This window comes from Corylus avellana, chromosome 3 (assembly GCF_965113065.1).
Source record: "Corylus avellana chromosome 3, dhCorAvel1.hap1.2, whole genome shotgun sequence".
NCBI lineage: Eukaryota > Viridiplantae > Streptophyta > Magnoliopsida > Fagales > Betulaceae > Corylus > Corylus avellana.
Window position 1 is genome coordinate 34,608,940 of NC_142492.1, and position 17,769 is coordinate 34,626,708.

Consider the following 17,769-nt stretch of genomic DNA (forward strand, 5'->3'; position numbering starts at 1 on the left):
TACAGGGTGCATGTGCAATGTAGTTTCCTCCCATATTTTGAAGACCAGGTCATATTGTCTTGTTTATTCGTTGGGTTAGGTAGGTGAGATTTGGCTGTTTGTTCATTTGATTTAGTGGCCACATTAAATACTCCGAGTTGCAGACTTATGAGCATATTTGGAAGGGTACTAATTGCCTTTCTTTATTTGTATGAACAAGATAAAGGATACTCTCAATTTCATTTGAAAAATTGAATACCATTCATTTTTTTTTTGTGAAAAATTGAATACTATTTATTTTTTTAGATTATGCTCTTTAATTGGCTATGTAGTATGGGAGTAAGACAAACCCTAGAGAAACAAAATATATAGGGTCATGATTCTAAGAACCCCGGTGTGCATGACTGTTCATGCACGCCAGGCTTTTTTTTTTAATAATTAAAATAATAAAATAATAAAATTTTATTATTTTAAAATAATAAATCACCCTGGCGTGCAATACGCCGGACGTGATGTTTAGCATCACCCATATATATATATATATATATATATATATATATATATATAACTAAGAGATAAGAGAGGTTTTGATAAAATGTGAAATCTAATAAATTCAAGGGTTTAATGTAATTTTTTTTTTTTTTTTACATGTCCGCACAAGAGGAAGAAGGAGATTCAAATTAGTGACTTCAGCTTCATTAGGCATAGTTTCAGCCGATTAAGCTATCTCTTGAAGACAAAATGAATATTAAACTTAAAAACAAGAGATTAGTGTATCCATTAATTTCCTTTTAGAGTCATTAAAAGAGACGGTAAAAGCAGGCTTTCTTTTTTCTTCATTCTGTTCATAAAGAAAAGTTAACATGCTTCCAATGGTGGGTAATGATTTTAAAATGTATTTTGATTTGATATAAATGTGAGAATGTTTTTTTAGTGGGTTTATATATAAAAAGTGTTTGGAATTTTAAATTTTTTGCTAATGGTTTCGATAAAAAAAAAAAAAAGTATTTTAATTTTAAAAATAAACAAAATATTTTTACTTGTATTTTCTTAGTAATTTCCTAAAATATATTCTTTACTTTAAAGTCAATCGTAGGGGGTATCTATGGACCACTGCCACCTTGAGTTTTACAAAGAGTCAAACCGCGTGAAGGGCAGCACGGTCATTTGATGAAGGGTAGTTTCGGTAGAGAAACATGTCGCAGTGGAGCCGAGTACAAAACCATTTCCGAAGATATCAAAGACTGGGGACAACTTGGTCATTTAGGACTAAATCCGGTGGTTTCCTCCGTGCGACGAAACGCATATATACGCGCTTCAAATTCCGAAGAGTTTAAACGCTCAAAGTTCAGGAGCAGAGCAAAAGAGAAAAAGCCAACAATCTCAAAGACCTTGCAATGAATCTTTGACGGGCGTTTTGAATTTCCATTACTCGAGAGGGAGGTTTGTAACGGTCGAATTTCTCTGTGGCTTGAGAATCCTTTGCTTCGGCTCCAATGGCGGACCCATCACCTGGTCCTCCCAGCTTCTGGACCCAGGCTAATGCTCTGCTCAGAAAGAACGTCATCTACCAGGTATCTCTCTTCTTTCTTCGAGTTCTGGGAGTAGTTCTAAGATTCTGGAGAGAAATGAAAATGGTTGACTATTCTGGGGGGTGATTCTATGCTTGTTTCTCTCTTTTGTTAATTATCTTTTGGCATATCTATCTTTTGGTTGTTTTGCTTTTTGGGTTCTATTTGATTATGTGAATATCGGAATCTTTTGGTGGATATATTGGTCCCTTCGACGGTTGTCTTTCAAATGGATGTATTTTACTGAATACATCGGCTTGCTTATTTCTTAAAACGATTTTTTTATTGGGTTATCAAAAAACGCATGGGCTTCGATTTGTTTAGCTTATTTATTTTGGTTATATTTATTATTAGAAAGCAACAACAGTTCAACTGTCCATATGTTTGTGTGCTTCTCGCCGGTGGGCTTTTATAGTTTACACTAATCAGCTTCATATTGAGAACATTTTCTTAGTGAGTTTTAAAAGCACACTGACTTTTTCTGATGATATTGTTATTATCCCTTCTTTTTTTTTTTTTTGTAGAGACGAAATATGAAGACAAATATTAAGCTGATCGCTTTCCCTTTTATCCTTTGTTTATTGCTTGTTCTCCTTCAAGCATTTGTCAATAGTCAATTGGATAAGCCTTCAAATAATTGTGGCTGTGCTTGTGTTGATAAAACGGGAAATGGACAATGTGAGCAAGTTTGTGGGTTAGAATACTCAGATTTGGACCAAGCAGGAACTTGTTCAATTCCTAACCCTCCAGAATGGCCTCCTCTGTTACAAATACCAGCTCCTGAATATCGTGCGGTGAGAACTGATTTTATTCCATTTACAGACTTGCCAAATGAGTCATGCAGAAGTTCAGGGTCCTGTCCGGCAACTTTCCTTTTCACTGGGAATAATCAGTCTCTTGGAGAAAGTATCTCTCTCTCTCTCTCTCTCTCTCTCTTCTGTGTGTTAACATTTGAATTTTTGTTGTCTCATTACTGGGGTTATCAATATTTTGTTTGTATTGACCTTAATCTTCATATATTTAGTTTTGGCTGGAAATATGATCACAAGTTCTTTCACTCTGAATGCCTCTGACTTAGTTGACAGTATAGCCACTAATGTTTCGGTAAGATGTTTCACTAGTCTTCTTTGCTTTTCACCAGCTTCGTTACGACCAAGATTGTCATCTAGTATTATTGGGTTGCCTTCTTTTTCTTGATAATTGTTTCCAGGTATGCTGCTAATTGTCTTTTTCAAAATGTTTCAGGGCTCGGCTTCATATCCTCAGACAGACAATTTTCTTGATCCTGCTTTTGTTTCGGATGAACCCATCTATAATGTGCAAAGCCAGTGCTCATCAAACTCTACATTTTCTGTTTCCCTTCAGCAATCATTCATTAAGCTGCAAGAAGGTATACATCCCTTGCATTTTTAGTTCCTCAGTAAATTCTTGTATCTCTCCAGAAAATATAAGGTGCACGTTCTTTATTGAATGGACCTACAGGCATAAAGTCTGACATGAAAGCTCACGCTGACACATTAATTGTTGGCATATAGGGCATGAACATAATGGACAAGCAAGATAGTGTGGCACTTGTGTGTATGTGTGCGCATATAGAAGTTTAATATCTTTATTTCATTCAAGTTAGCAAACTACATTCCTTCATGCAATCTTTGTTACTTATCAAAAAAAAAAAGGGCAATTTGTAATGAAAGTAGATAATTACACACACGTTGATTGCACTTACTTAATATCACAAATAAGAGAAACTTCACTTAACCCACCATGAACTTTCAACGCTTTTGCAATTATTCCCCCAAATTAAAAAACTCTCAATTTAGTGTATCCAACTTCAAAAAATTTGCAATTTCACCCCTCTGTTAGGATTTTCTGTTAAATCCTAAATAAGGATGCCAAAATACCCATGTCAATTTTTTTTTTTTTTAACAAAAAAAAAAAAAAAATTGTTACCGGATTGACCCACAGCCAAGCCATGGGTTCCATGTTTTTATTAATTGAATTTTTAATTATTTAAAAATTAAATAATTTTTAAATACAGAGGTATAAGGGACATTTCACCTAGACTTCGTCTGATTTAACCCCAAACCCTAATAGTAGGGGTGACATTGCAAATTTTTTAAAGTTGGATACACTGAATTGAGAGATTTTAAAGTTTAGGGAAATAATTGCAAAAGTGCTGAAAGTTCAGGGAGGTTAAGTGAAGTTTTCCCCAACAAACATAATGTGAAAAACAATATAAAAGGAGGGAGCCACCCCACATAAGGCATTCAGTTTTATGAACCTTTTAAAAACTAGGGTACAAAGTGTTCTTTTAATTCTATTATAATCCTTTTTATGATGTAACCTATATATCTGCATCTTTTTTTTTTAATAGTGTTTTAAATTTTTTCTCAGATAGATTGGTCTCTTGATGTGCTTATGACTTCTTGAAACAGAGTTAACATGACTTTAGACACATTTGTTTTGTATTTGGTGGGACCCTGTTTTCTTCATCCAAATATTGGTGCTTATATTGGCTAATCAAAATAAGTTGATAAGAGATGGGCCAAATTTGTATCACACTCCCGTGCAGGTTCTGGATGTGGACTTAGAACAAGAATGTGCCTTGCACGTGCCAAATAGAAGTGATTATCAAAAGGGGGGGCCCTGATTCTTAACCCAAGATTTCTTTGATGAACATGCTGGGAAACCATTGTAGTTTGTCATGCTCCTCATCAAGGATAGAAACTGTTAGTTATTATGGGAATAGGCAAAATGAAAGAGAAATTAGGGGTGATGCTCTCTTTTGCATTCATTCATTCAATATATACAACAATGCAAAACAACTCATGAATTGACAGCTAATGGGACGCCTCACCTACAAGCCTAGAACCTTCTAGTCCCATCCATCTAACAGAAACAATCCCCGGTAAGTGTTAAAGATCTGAGATAATATACTGAGGAACATGAGTGGGTCTGTAGAATGGTTGCAAACACAATCTTATAACAACACAATTATCCCAATTATAGGGTAAAAGACCATCTCCAGTACTAACTAAGCAAGCACTTCGAATTGAGGAATTCAATGTGCTTAAATTGCTAGTAATAAACATATCTCACAAGTGCTACCAGACATGATGACCAGGTACAAACTAAAAAACACCATACCGAGAACTTTGGGCGCCACATGCAAACCATCTAAGGCACCAATTATGAAACTTATGCACAAACAAGGGTTTACACACACCTAAAATTACACACAAGTAAAAGCACAGTTCATAAACCCTGCTGTGAGTAACCACTAATCAGTTTTGTCCAGCTCAGACTCCCACTATCAGCTACACTTGGATCAACTAAAACGTGACATTTCTTGGTCAAGCTTAAGCATCTGTGTATTGTATTGTATTATGCTAGAAAAACTAATTGATGGACTGTAAAGTTCAGGAAAGCTCTCAAATTAGAGCTCATAATTTAATTGACACACAGGCACGGTTTATATAACATGTCAGAAACCTACAATTGGGACTTTTAATGTTGATTGAACTGCATGTGCACCATGGTAATTTTGGTGTCGTTAATATTATATTCTCAACTTGATTTGTACTCCTTCTCAGATGCCACATAAAACTGTTTACATTGAATATTCTAAATCTTTGTTTTAGGATTTACATCCTTGTTTTGATTTGTTATTTTTTCCTTTTAATTTATTTTCCTTTATTCCTATATGCGCTTACCTTCTGTATACTTCCATGTACAAAGTCTGCATCTCCTTTTATTCTCTATCACTTTAATTGATATTGTAATCGAAGATAACTTTTAGTCATTCATTTTTTCCTTGAATCTAGTGGTCAGTTGCGTCCAAGGTTTACATTTGTGGCGCAATAGTTCTTCTGAGATTAATGATGAGCTATATAAAGGTTACCGAAAAGGGAATTTGGAGAGGAAGATTAATGAAATCATTGCAGGTTGGTCTACTTGACATCTTTGGCTGAATATTTTGATGTGGTTGGAGTAGTATCATGTAGGGAACAACACTTATGGCTTTATTTTTTCACAGCTTATGATTTCTTAAACTCGAATGGGAATAGCTTTAATGTCAACATATGGTACAATTCAACCTATAAGAATGATACGGGCCAAACATCAATTGCATTGGCGCGCGTTTCACGTTCGGTGAATCTGGTAAATACATAGAACTTGTGAACTTGTTTGGGTTTTCCTCCTTTCATGCTAGTAACTAATATACATATTGATTTTTCACATGGTTGGCTTTACTCATAGAAACTTTGTGCATGACATTTCACATTTGTATCTAGTGTGAATGGCTGTTGAACAATAAAATCTGCGGACACTAAAGAATGGCCTCCTTGTTAGTTACAAATCAAGGGGATAAAAGAAAGATTGACTGCATAAAGGGAATCCATCCTAGAGTTCTGCTTGCCAAACCCAGTCTCCTATCTCATTTCTAGATGTTTATGGTCTGAATTTCAAGCATTCTAGTGCAGTTTGTTCCACTTCCATATACACGCCTTCCTGTTTTCTCTTTCCATTTTATTTAGATTTTTATCCAAAGGGAGATTACATATTTTGTTCCATCTAGGTCGGCTATTAAATGAAAACTTCGCTAGGGTGTCATTTTAAAGTTACATATCATATTAGTCCTCAGATGCAATGCGAAGTAACAGTTCTCGTGCTGTTAGCATTTGTGAGCAAACACTTAGTTTAAGGAAGTAGCTTTTACTTAGCAATTAGAAGTGTAGGAACATTGACAAGGCAAAAAATAGGAGCTCCTTTTTTAGTTCAATTATGGCTTTCCCTATAGTTGACAAACTGCATGCATTTTTAGTACAATTAGGGGGAGGCAGTTTTGGTGGGTAGGTGTGTGTGTTTGGGGGGGGGGGGGGGGGGGGGGGGGGGGGTGGTGTTGGTATTCAAATACTTTTCATTGGTTTCCAGTATTATGTTGTTGTACATTTATCTACTTATCTGCATCAAGTGACTTTGTTGGTAACTTGTAAGTTAGCTGCATCAAATGAGAAACTATGACAACCACTGAACATTGTCAATCCATACATTTACAGGCATCCAATGCCTACCTTCAGTTTTCGCAAGGGCCTGGTACAAAAATGATATTTGAGTTTCTCAAAGAAATGCCTAAACCTCAAACAAAACTCAGGCTGGATTTGTCCTCTCTTCTTGGTACACTCTTCTTTACATGGGTCATTCTACAGCTATTCCCTGTAAGTATGTTAAGTCATTTGTCCTAGTATTATTTGAATTTTTATGTGTATTTTTCTTTACATGAATTTTTAAATGTATTTAAGGCTTTATGTTGCAAACTTTGTAAAAATCATGGCACCTATTACCCAGTTGATCATCTTTTTGGCTGCATGAGTAAACATTTACAAATAGCTATATAACTTTTTCCAACTAATCATAATTCCTCATGATCCGACAAATGCTTGATAAATTTTGTGAAGTCTTTTTTGTTGAGTATTAAACCATTATTTGGACTTTCTAGTCATGGCTTGACAAAGACACCTAATTAATTTTCACATTCAATAGCTTAGTAGAAGTGAAATGAAAGTGCAATTTATCTTTGTTTGCAGAAAGAAAAACTTGATGTATGCAATAACAAATGTTTACAAATTGGTGATGTCTTCAACTCCTATCTTCAAATGACATGGCTCTAGTTTGGTCAGGCAATACCTTATTTGTGGGGAACACAAGATTCATTTAAGTTTAATTTCTTAAAGGACAGAGTTTTCTTCCAAACTAAATAAGAGGAATTTCCTTCAACCTAGTATGTAAAAGTGACACGTATCCCTTGAACATGTGAGATACACATGTTTTTTTAATAGCAGGGGCAAAGTTGAAATAAATTATATTAAAAACTCATGTGCATCTCACATATTATTAAAAAAAATGGACACATATCACTTTTATAGATTAGGTTGAAGGAAATTCCTGAAAACTTTGTCCTTTCTTAAATGTGTTATAATTTCCTGAAGTTTGATTTCTTTATCAGCTTCTTTGTAAGACATACCTCTATAATGGTTTACTTGTATGACTTCCTTGTACCCTAGGATCAGAGGTGCATGATGGCTGCAACTGTGTTAACCCATTTGGGGGAAAATGATCACTAGCTGAATTTTTAAGTGTTCTGATAGCCAAGTTCAATGATTATGTCTAATAATTGTTGTATAATATGAATATTATACTTTTTTTTTTTTTTTTTAGAGTTATCTTTTTGCTTATCACTCTGCTTTTTGATGTAGGTCATTTTGAACTCATTAGTTTATGAGAAACAACAGAAATTGAGAATAATGATGAAAATGCATGGGCTTGGTGATGGGCCTTACTGGATGATTTCTTACGCTTATTTTCTTCTATTATCTTTGATCTACATGCTATCTTTTGTGATATTTGGGTCAGTCATAGGTAATCTACTTAATACACCCGGTTAACTGCATCTTGTTTTGATCCTGGTTCAAGTTCTTTAATGCACTTCACTTTGCTGCAGGTTTAAAATTCTTCACAATGAATGACTACAGCCTCCAATTTGTGTTTTATTTCATCTTTATAAACTTGCAAATTTCGCTGGCCTTTCTTGTGGCTGCAATGTTTTCAAATATTAAGACTGCTGCAGGTTTGGTCGTAGCTACTTGATTTTATTTTTGATATTGGTTGAAATTTTGCTTTTCTGTAAAGGATTGTTAGCTAACATGCATGTCATGTTTGAATATTTTTTATAACAGTTACTGGCTACATATGCGTCTTTGGAACTGGGCTTTTAGGAGGCTTTCTTTTCCAATTCTTTATTCAAGATACATCGTTCCCGAGTAAGTGGTAGATTTTTGAAATAGATTATCTGTCATATTGGTAATGAGGGTTTTCAGACATACTTTATTTTTATAAGATTCAACAATAACTATGTTTGGATGGGATTATTTTTTCAACTGGGTGGCTTTTCAATGAAGCTAAACTCAATTTAAAAAAAAAAAGGAAAGCCTGTTTTTCCCTCTCCAAGCAGTGTTGATTTTATTTAGACTGAGGGAAATGAATGGTGGCAAAGAAGATTTTCAACAGGGTGCCATGCTGACCCTGCCCTCTCCAAGCATAATCAATCCAAGGGAGGATGATACTGGCCAACACAAGTATGTGTTGCCAGACCCTGGTCCCTGTCACATACAATGATAAAAATAAAAATAAAAATAAAAAATTACTGTATTTTGCATATGGATGCATGCCTTTTTAAGGGTTATATATGTGCATCTATCTTCTAACAATGAAAACTTTATTATTTTCTTTCTTTTTTACGCGGGGGGTGGGGGACTGAAATCCAAGATTCATGTTCCACATTTTTTGAAAGGCTTTACTGCCACTGACTGTCCTGCTGATTTGCAATAGGTCGTTCCTCCTAGACCTTTTTAGTTAAACCCCAAAAGGTTATATGCTTAATTGTTACTCTATAAATTTTTGTAATAAGATGGCAACTATAGCCTATAGGAATTAGGTGGAGTTGGTATAACTGGTTAAAACGTATGCCACTCCAAGATGAGGAAAATTTAGGATGGTTTTTTTTTGTATGTATTCCATTTGTAGATGACCACAGCTGAGAAGATAGTTCTTTTCACCTTTTCTGTCAAGATGAAGAGAAGCACATTTTTCTCCTCTCACCCAATAAAGAAAATAGAAAAGAAAAATAAGGAGACGCTTTTCTTTTTCTTTCTTTTTTCCCAAAAATGAGCAAGTAATGAAGATAAGCTTGGCATGCAAGGTTACAGGATCTATTGCAGAGATTTTTGCCATATCACATTTATTATTGCTGTAATTATTCTCTCAGATTTATATAAAGAAGTGGAGGATATGATCATCCAATCAATTGTAATAGTTTTCTGTAAGCCACTGACCAAATGTTGGTTGTAATATCTATTTGTCAACCTGTTGGCACCTTAAAAGCCAGTATTTGATGCTGTCTTGTGGCTTTTTTCTTTCTTTCTTTTCTATCTTGTCTTCTCATTGTGAAACTTATTTTTCATTGTAGGAGGGTGGATCATTGTGATGGAGTTATATCCTGGCTTCTCTCTATATCGTGGGTTATATGAGTTTTCACAAGCTTCCTTCACAGGAAACTATTTGGGAACTCATGGAATGCGGTGGGGAGACTTGAGTAATAGCATAAATGGGATGAAAGAGGTCTTGATTATCATGGTTGTTGAGTGGTTGGTGGTGCTTCTTGTTGCATATTATATAGATCAAGTTGTGTCTTCAGGAAGTGGAAAAAGTCCTCTATTTTTCTTGCAAAACTTTCGAAAGAAACATCCATCTTTTCGGAGGCCTAGTTTGCAACGGCAGGGATCTAAGGTTTTTGTTCAAATGGATAAACCCGATGTCAGTCAAGAGGTGGATATTTTTTTTCTTCTAAATTATATACTTAGTTTTCATTTATTGATATAGTTCTCCTGGCATTGTATTACAAGTCCCTTAGTTTTCATGGGGGATGCTTGTCTTTTCTTCAAGATTTAAATCAGTGTGATAGAAAGGAAGATTACCATATTAAGTGTTGATTAAATGAGAACTTTCTAGGCTCCTTTTGAGTTGGATTATATCTTTCTATTATATCGGTAAATTTATGTGATGTTTACATCTCTTATGTCTTCCAAGTTATGATTTTAATGTTTCTCAAATTGATGTGGGCTTAACTACTTTACTACACAATATTAATAATTTTCACTTTTTTTTTTTTTTCTGTAGAGGGAGAAGGTCGAGCAGTTGCTACTCGAACCAAACTCAAGTCATGCCATCATTGTTGACAACCTCAAAAAAGTGTATCCAGGAAAGGATGGTAACCCAGCGAAATTTGCAGTGAGAGGTTTATCTCTTGCCTTGCCTCGAGGGGAGTGCTTTGGTATGCTTGGCCCCAACGGTGCTGGCAAGACTACTTTTATTAGTATGGTTAGTACAAAATGCTCTTTTGCTCTTCAAATTATATACACAATTCTCAAAAAAGTTTCTTCATGTTTTCTTATAAGTGGGATCATCAAAGCTCCATATTGGTCCCTGAAATAATATAAAGGAAAATAGGAGAATGCTTTGAAATTTTTTGTTTTTAAGCATGCAGTTCATTTCATCCTATCCATCAAATGTTTAATGCTTATTGGCGATTTGGTCACTTATTTTAATAAATGAGTAGTGATCTTTAATTGGTTGCCCTTGCCTTATTTTTGCTTCTCTATAACATCCTTCCAGTCTTCACTGTGAAGGTTTGTCAAATGGGGTTAATCTTCATGTTTTGGCATATTTTCTTGCCATATTAGTTATACATTTTCTCGTCTTCTTTCTGAGTTATTCAAGAATCTACATGTGTCCATTGACAGATGATTGGTCTTACAAAGCCAACCTCTGGAACAGCATATGTTGACGGTCTGGATATACTGACTCATATGGAGGGAATATATACCAGTATGGGTGTATGTCCACAACATGAGTAAGCTAGTTTCCTCCATGTCAAGGAAGCAATTCTCTTTCTTTTTCTCTCTCTCTCTCTCTCTCTCTCTCTTTTAAATGTAAAATTCCTAATATATTTTTTCTTTGGCAATTTTAGCCTGCTCTGGGAAACTCTAACAGGAAGGGAGCACTTACTATTTTATGGTAGACTGAAGAACCTCAAAGGTTCTGCCTTAACACGAGTAAGTAGATGTCTTGTTTGATTCGATATTGTCTTGAGAGGGTTCATTTGCATTTGAGAGCAATTGAAACTCAGAAAATTTAGCACGCCCTTGTAGATTTTGTTTTTAGAAAATCTAGAAATAAATATTTGATTTGATAAATCATCATTGAAACTAGTTTATAAGTTGTAGTTTTGATTATTATCCTTAAAAAGGTCATTAAGGAACAGAATAAGCAACCCTTAAGTTTTGTAGCCCTTTTACTTATCAAAAAACAAAAAAGTTTTGTAGACCTTTTTGCAGAACTCTTGACTTCCTATTTTCTACTGCCATTTTGTTGCTGCAGGCAGTGGAAGAATCTCTAAGGAGTGTCAACCTTTTTAACGGAGGGGTTGCTGACAAACAAGCTGGGAAATATAGTGGAGGTATGAAGAGGAGGCTTAGCGTTGCGATTTCATTGATTGGTGATCCCAAAGTACGTTTTCATCTCTGTTCAATCTACTTCACCATATGAGAATTTTTTTGGATAGGGAAGCTCTGTTCTTCTACTTGTGGTCTAATTCTTGGAAATTTGTCAAGGTTGTTTATATGGATGAGCCCAGTACTGGATTAGATCCAGCCTCAAGAAACAATTTATGGAATGTTGTGAAGCGCGCAAAGCAAAATCGGGCAATCATTCTCACCAGTAAAAACTCTCTCTCTCTCTCTCTGTAATTGTAGAATTTGAATCACCAGAAATAACCTATTATATAGTGGCTATATATTGTCCCATCCTAGTTAAATTCTGCACATTTTTTTATGAGAGAACAGCATAACATCACTTTTTACCTCATTAATTTACTGATAGAAATTGTTTTTGTATTTTCAGCACATTCCATGGAAGAGGCTGAGGTTTTGTGTGATCGATTAGGAATCTTTGTAGATGGCAGCTTGCAGTGCATAGGAAATCCTAAAGAGGTATCTTAACTTCAATATTATATCCTCCATATTGTGTTGGCTTCATTTCAAGTACTCTTCATGTTATTTATATCCTCTGACATGCAAAGGGCTCTCTTTGCATCATTCATATATGAGATCTCTTGCGACCTCTCTTGTTAAAAGAATGGTGCGTAAAAATTTTAGCATGTCTGATTTCTTCGATATATGAGTACATTGAAGACTGTGCAAGATACTTGGATATTGCCGTAAGGTTAAATACGATATGTATTGCCTAGTTCTACATATTGTTTTGAAATCCTTACTATTAAGTGAAAAAGAAATCTTTCTGAAAGCAAGACGAAACAGTTATTTCATGAATATAATGAACATGAGGAATAAATACTAATATATTTGAACAAAGTTACTGTATCAAATTTGATAACTCCACCATGGCTATATCTTGTGCACCTCCTTCCCTGCAGGCGTGCTCTATTCATTGCTTCTTTTTTTCCCATCAAACGATTTTTAGTGGAGCATTTTCCAATAATTTGTGTAAAGGGACAAAATTCTATGTTTTAACGAGGGACAAGGATTTGGATGCAGCAACCCCCCCAAAAAAGGGAACATGGAACAACAATGGGAAGTGAAATAGTGTGAAAAAATTAATATCTACTTTTCTAATCTTGACAAAATGCATATGGTCTTTCATTATTCAGCATTTACTAATTGAATGTAGGTGATTTGTTAAATCATTTAAACTAGTATTGCACGTAGGTGGGTGAAAGTGTAGTAACCAAACCTATTTGCACTGTACTAAAGCAATTTCATGTAAAATTTTGTTGATTTCTAGTTGAAATTTTCTTCAGAGCTAGTTTTTAGCAATTTCAGCCAAATTTGAAGTAGAATGTTTTTCAGTAACACTTGGTTTTCCAATTGTGTTTGATAGCTTAAAGGTAGATATGGAGGATCTTATGTGTTTACCATGACAACATCTCCGGATCACGAGGAAGATGTGGAGAAGATGGTGCAGCATCTCTCCCCAAATGCTAACAAGATATACCTCCTCTCTGGAACCCAGAAGTTTGAGCTTCCTAAACATGAGATCAGAATTGCTGATGTTTTCCATGCAGTGGAGAATGCAAAGAGCAAGTTCACAGTATTTGCATGGGGTCTGGCTGACACCACATTGGAAGATGTTTTCATCAAGGTTGCCCGTGGGGCGCAGGCATTCAACGTGTGGTCATGACCATCCGATTTGTTCATCGATAATTCCATGTTACTTGTTATCTCTGGATTGGTATTCATAGTAGGCTTGCAGCTGATCATTTTGTTACCATATCATCGTATACTTGATTTTTCTATTTTCCTTTTCTCCTGGGGAACTTGGTTTAGATAGTTGTATACATACATTCTTTACAGAAACTAATCAAAGTCGTATCATTTTTAAAGTCAATTTTTTTTATTTTTTATTTTATCAGCCCATATATTGCGCACAAGGCTGACTTGATAGGTTTTCAGGCGTAGGCGACAAATTTAAATGAGGCATTTTCTTATATTTATATATTAATTAACTAAAAAAGAAAATCATTTTTCTTACTTTTTGGGATGCAAAATTTGTAATTAAGTTTTTATATTCATCTTTTTTTCAATTGATAATATGGTTAATCCATTTTTAATCTTTCTTATGACATTGCGTAGGATTTTATCAATTTTAATTTTGATTTTTTTTATTTTTTTTCTGCAAAAGCAATTGTAACAAACATATATTGAATGACTGATTCAAGAACCTGAATTGCAGTCAAGGCAAAAGAAAATCATGAAACTGAAGAAGATATCAATTTTTGAATGAGACTTCAGGAGGAGAAATAGAGAGAGAAAAGTGGAAAGTTACAAACAGATTTCTAAGTGAACAAGACTCCATCCTCTTTAATACTTTCCAGACTTTCCATGATCTTCTTCTTTTAGCATTTAATTTATTCCATCTTTGAACCTTAATGAGAGAGCATTAAATCTCTAACTTTCACAATAGAAGAGCTGAATGTTACTTTTATCTAAAATAGCTAATCAGATTTGTTAAAAACCCTTTACGTACATTGGATTAGCCAAAAAGAAAAAAATCGCAAAATGGATATTTGATTGAAAGAGCCAAAAACAAAAGCTAAATGTAGTAACACTTTTCAAGGGAGCCATTTTATTTTTTATTGTTTCTCTCACCTATTTTCTCTTTTTCCCAATAAAGAGTAAAAAAATAATATTTAAATGATATAGATAAAAATATAGCTAATCTGATGTATGAAACTTTTAAAAATTCATTAGATAAACTAGATAAAGTGAGTTTTGAAGAGCCAAATTATTTTAAAAAATGTGAGATATATTTTTATAGTATATCTTTTTTTATTAATAAAGATGTATTTAAATTTTAAAATTAAATTATAATGAAGAATTTCAAATATATTGTAATTCTTGAAGATTATAGAGTAGTCATGAATAATTTCACCATCAAAATTAGCGCATAAGCTAGATCATGCATGCATCCACGTGCATTGCGGCGTTTTCCTAGCTAGTTGGCTGCCAACGTTATTTGTTTTTTTTTTTTTACATGTGATATAATAAATTTATCTGATTCGACAGCCTCGCGTATACGTGTACCTAGTTGGCTAGCCTAATGTTATCGTAACAGATTAAATATATAGTACTTATCCTTGGAATTCTGCTACGTACGTGTACCCCCGATAACTTTTCTAAGATCCTTATCCGAAAATCTTTTGACTATTTTTACTGCAACTCAATCTCCTTCCTCTTCTTCCCCTTCCCCATATAAAGGTGAGGTTCCAGCCAGCATTTGTTGAAACAATTAACTATTATCATTAGTTATTATAACATTTATCTATTTACAATTATTACACATGGATGCCAAGGTTCCTTTGTCGTGGTTCTTTCTTCTGGTGGCTCTTTTGTTTCTTTTGTTTGTTAATATTAATGGCTCCGAGGCAAAGGTGAAAGTTGGAGTGTATGAGCTGAAGAGAGGAAATTTTTCTGTGAAGCTCACTAACTATGGTGCAGTTGTGCAGTCTGTTATTCTCCCTGACAAATTCGGTTTGTTCCTGCCCCTCTCTCTCGATCTTAATGGCCTCTTCATTTTCAACCTTCTAGCATTTATTTATTTTCCCCATTTGATTTTGAAAGGTTTAACACAATCTTCTAGATTTGTTTTTTCTTTGGCTGGACATGTTTAACATAATTACACGTAATTAGGGTTGAATATTTGATTATGATTTGATTCCCATATTTATTGTTCTCGATTTTTTAAGCCTTATTTATTTCATAATGTTGGAGAATCAAATGATGTTAATGCATTTTTTTTTAAAATTAAGTAGGGGGCCTTAAATTGGGGCCATTTTTTAAATTATTTATTTATCATGATTAGGGGAACTAGATCAAATGATTAGTTATTGTAGAAGGGTATTTTTGTTTTTTTTTTTTTTTTTCACTTTTTGAGATTACAAAAATACTCCTCCACTATAACTAATTTGATATTCTCCAGTTCAAATGAATTAGAGATGATCAAAATTCTGAATAGGGGGCCTTAATGAAAGAATATGAACCATAATAATGGTTTAAAATTTTTTTATTGAATTTTTTTTGTTTAATTGGGCTCCTTATTAAATTGGGAGCGCTAGAGCGGCAGCCTAACCCGCCTAAGGGTTGGGCCGGCCCTATCTACTAGGCATGATGTTGAAGTCTGTAAAAGACTTGAGTTTATCTCCCTTAACCAATTCGTTTTAGGTTGAATGGTAGCTCACGGTCCAACAAATGGTATTAGAACAAGAAAGTTATGGGGTCGAGTTGAGGGAGAGTGTTATCATGAGGGAGGGATTGTTGGCTCACTTCTTTTGTCTCCCTTATCACCAATTGGTTTTAGGTTAAATGGCAGCTCATGGTTAGACAGTATGGAAATTCTTTGTTTTTTTTTTTGTGATAAGATAAATCCTCATCATTTCATTGGTTTTCTTTTATCAGGGAAGCTAGATGACGTTGTTCTAGGATTTGACTCAGTGAAGGGTTACAAGGTGAAATTCGTCAGCTTACTTTCTCTCTGCCTGCAATTTATTAGTTTCTTGTGTATGTATATTTTGCTAGAGTTTGTAATGACTTTTGCAGAAGGATACAACCTACTTTGGAGCCATTGTTGGACGTGTTGCTAACAGAATTGGAAAGGCTCAATTCACTTTGAATGGCACCAAGTATAAATTAGTTGCTAATGAAGGAAAGAACATGCTCCATGGTAATATTCATCATTTTCCTTGTTTGTAATCTCAAACATATATAATCCTCTTTGGGATCTACATTTTTTTATTATTGGAATAATTAATTTCTGGTGTTTAATATCAGGTGGCCCCAAAGGATATAGTGATGTTATATGGACTGTAGAGAGCTATAAAGCAGATAGTCATGTCACATTCACCTATCACAGCTTTGATGGTGAAGAAGGTATATATAATTTTCTTCTTCTATTTTTCTCCTCTTCTTAAATATAGATGGTAATATTCAATCGATCACATTGGTCCCTGTTTATCACTAGGGATAACAATTCATGTTTGTGTGTCGGGTTTGCATGTCTATTAGACTGTAGATTAGTCCTAACCGGCTAACTTTTTGGTGTTGGGCTTGTGTCAAATTTACTGATTGGAAATTCTTTTTGGGGCATGAAGAATATATATATAATTCATCATTTCTGAGATCTGTGTTGACTTTATGCAGGCTTTCCTGGTGATCTTTCTGTGTCAGTGACATACAGGCTGATTCAGACAAACAAATTAGCCGTAATAATGGAAGCCCAGCCTCTCAACAAGGCCACACCAGTGAACTTAGCTCAACATACCTACTGGAATCTTGGTGGCCAAGCGAGTGGCAACATCTTGTCACACAGTCTCCAGCTTTTCGGGTCAAAGATTACTCCGGTGGATGCCCAACTCATCCCCACCGGAGAAATTATCCCCATCAAAGGAACACCATATGATTTCCTGGAACCCCAGCAGATTGGCAGCAGGTTGAATGAGCTATCTAATGGATATGACATCAACTATGTCCTAGACAGTGAAAGCCATTTTCACCTGAAGAAGGCGGCCGTGGTAAATGACAGTAAATCAGGCAGAAGAATGGAGCTGTGGACTAATCAACCTGGTTTACAGTTTTACAGCGGTAATTTGTTGCACAATGTGAAGGGGAAAGGTGGTTACAAATATTTACAGCATGCTGCAATTTGCTTGGAGACACAGGGGTTCCCTGACTCTGTTAATAACCCCAATTTCCCTTCGCAGATTGTAAATCCGGGACAGACCTATAAGCATGTCATGGTTTATAGATTCACGGCTCACTAGAACATTTTTTTTAGGAATCAAGGCAATAATAGTGAACTTTGGTCTCTCATTTTCCTGTTTGTTAGCCAAAAATGTTATCTCATGATTCTTTTGAAAATTGCTAGACCTACTATTTTTTAACAATTTGTTGACATGTGTTAACTTGTGATTGGAAGGTATTACAGTTTTTTTTTGTGGGCGACGTGACTCCAAACACATGCTAGCAAGTTGTAAAAGAATTATTGGTGTAACATTGGTCTTCTAAGACTTATGCTTTTTTTGTCTATGAAA

The 17,769-nt window shown here is 34.8% G+C and overlaps 2 protein-coding genes across 3 annotated transcripts; both read left to right on the top strand.

Moving 5' to 3' along the window:
• The first annotated feature begins 1,096 nt into the window (after positions 1-1,096).
• LOC132173778 (ABC transporter A family member 7) lies at positions 1,097-13,571 on the top strand. Its single transcript, XM_088514245.1, has 18 exons — positions 1,097-1,553; positions 2,075-2,456; positions 2,575-2,654; positions 2,796-2,940; positions 5,375-5,494; positions 5,587-5,711; positions 6,611-6,769; positions 7,808-7,970; positions 8,053-8,178; positions 8,288-8,371; positions 9,577-9,935; positions 10,287-10,487; positions 10,910-11,019; positions 11,137-11,221; positions 11,547-11,675; positions 11,780-11,885; positions 12,069-12,157; positions 13,065-13,571. Exons 1-18 carry the CDS (start codon positions 1,476-1,478, stop codon positions 13,362-13,364), a joined length of 2,841 nt encoding a protein of 946 aa, XP_088370371.1. The 5' UTR covers positions 1,097-1,475; the 3' UTR covers positions 13,365-13,571.
• A 1,314-nt stretch (positions 13,572-14,885) lies between these two features.
• Positions 14,886-17,548, top strand: LOC132173781 (Galactose mutarotase-like superfamily protein). Of its 2 annotated transcripts, none has more exons than XM_059585386.2 (5): positions 14,886-15,214; positions 16,139-16,188; positions 16,280-16,403; positions 16,511-16,609; positions 16,880-17,548. In XM_059585386.2, exons 1-5 carry the CDS (start codon positions 15,025-15,027, stop codon positions 17,497-17,499), a joined length of 1,083 nt encoding a protein of 360 aa, XP_059441369.2. In that variant the 5' UTR covers positions 14,886-15,024; the 3' UTR covers positions 17,500-17,548. The 2 variants fall into 2 exon arrangements, with proteins under 2 accessions (XP_059441369.2, XP_088370761.1); XM_088514635.1 differs by lacking the exon at positions 14,886-15,214 and adding an exon at positions 15,723-16,040.
• The last annotated feature ends 221 nt before the right edge of the window (positions 17,549-17,769 follow it).

What these genes read in the sequence shown, in the direction of transcription:
- LOC132173778 (XM_088514245.1), top strand. Translation starts at nt 1,476, where the DNA reads ATGGCGGACCCATCACCTGGTCCTCCCAGCTTCTGGACCCAGGCTAAT. An exon ending in TCATTCTACAGCTATTCCCT is followed by an intron (nt 6,770 to 7,807) that starts GTAAGTATGTTA and finishes TTTTTGATGTAG; the next exon opens with GTCATTTTGAACTCATTAGT. An exon ending in GATATTTGGGTCAGTCATAG is followed by an intron (nt 7,971 to 8,052) that starts GTAATCTACTTA and finishes ACTTTGCTGCAG; the next exon opens with GTTTAAAATTCTTCACAATG.
- LOC132173781 (XM_059585386.2), top strand. Translation starts at nt 15,025, where the DNA reads ATGGATGCCAAGGTTCCTTTGTCGTGGTTCTTTCTTCTGGTGGCTCTT. An exon ending in TATTCTCCCTGACAAATTCG is followed by an intron (nt 15,215 to 16,138) that starts GTTTGTTCCTGC and finishes TTCTTTTATCAG; the next exon opens with GGAAGCTAGATGACGTTGTT. An exon ending in ACTCAGTGAAGGGTTACAAG is followed by an intron (nt 16,189 to 16,279) that starts GTGAAATTCGTC and finishes TGACTTTTGCAG; the next exon opens with AAGGATACAACCTACTTTGG.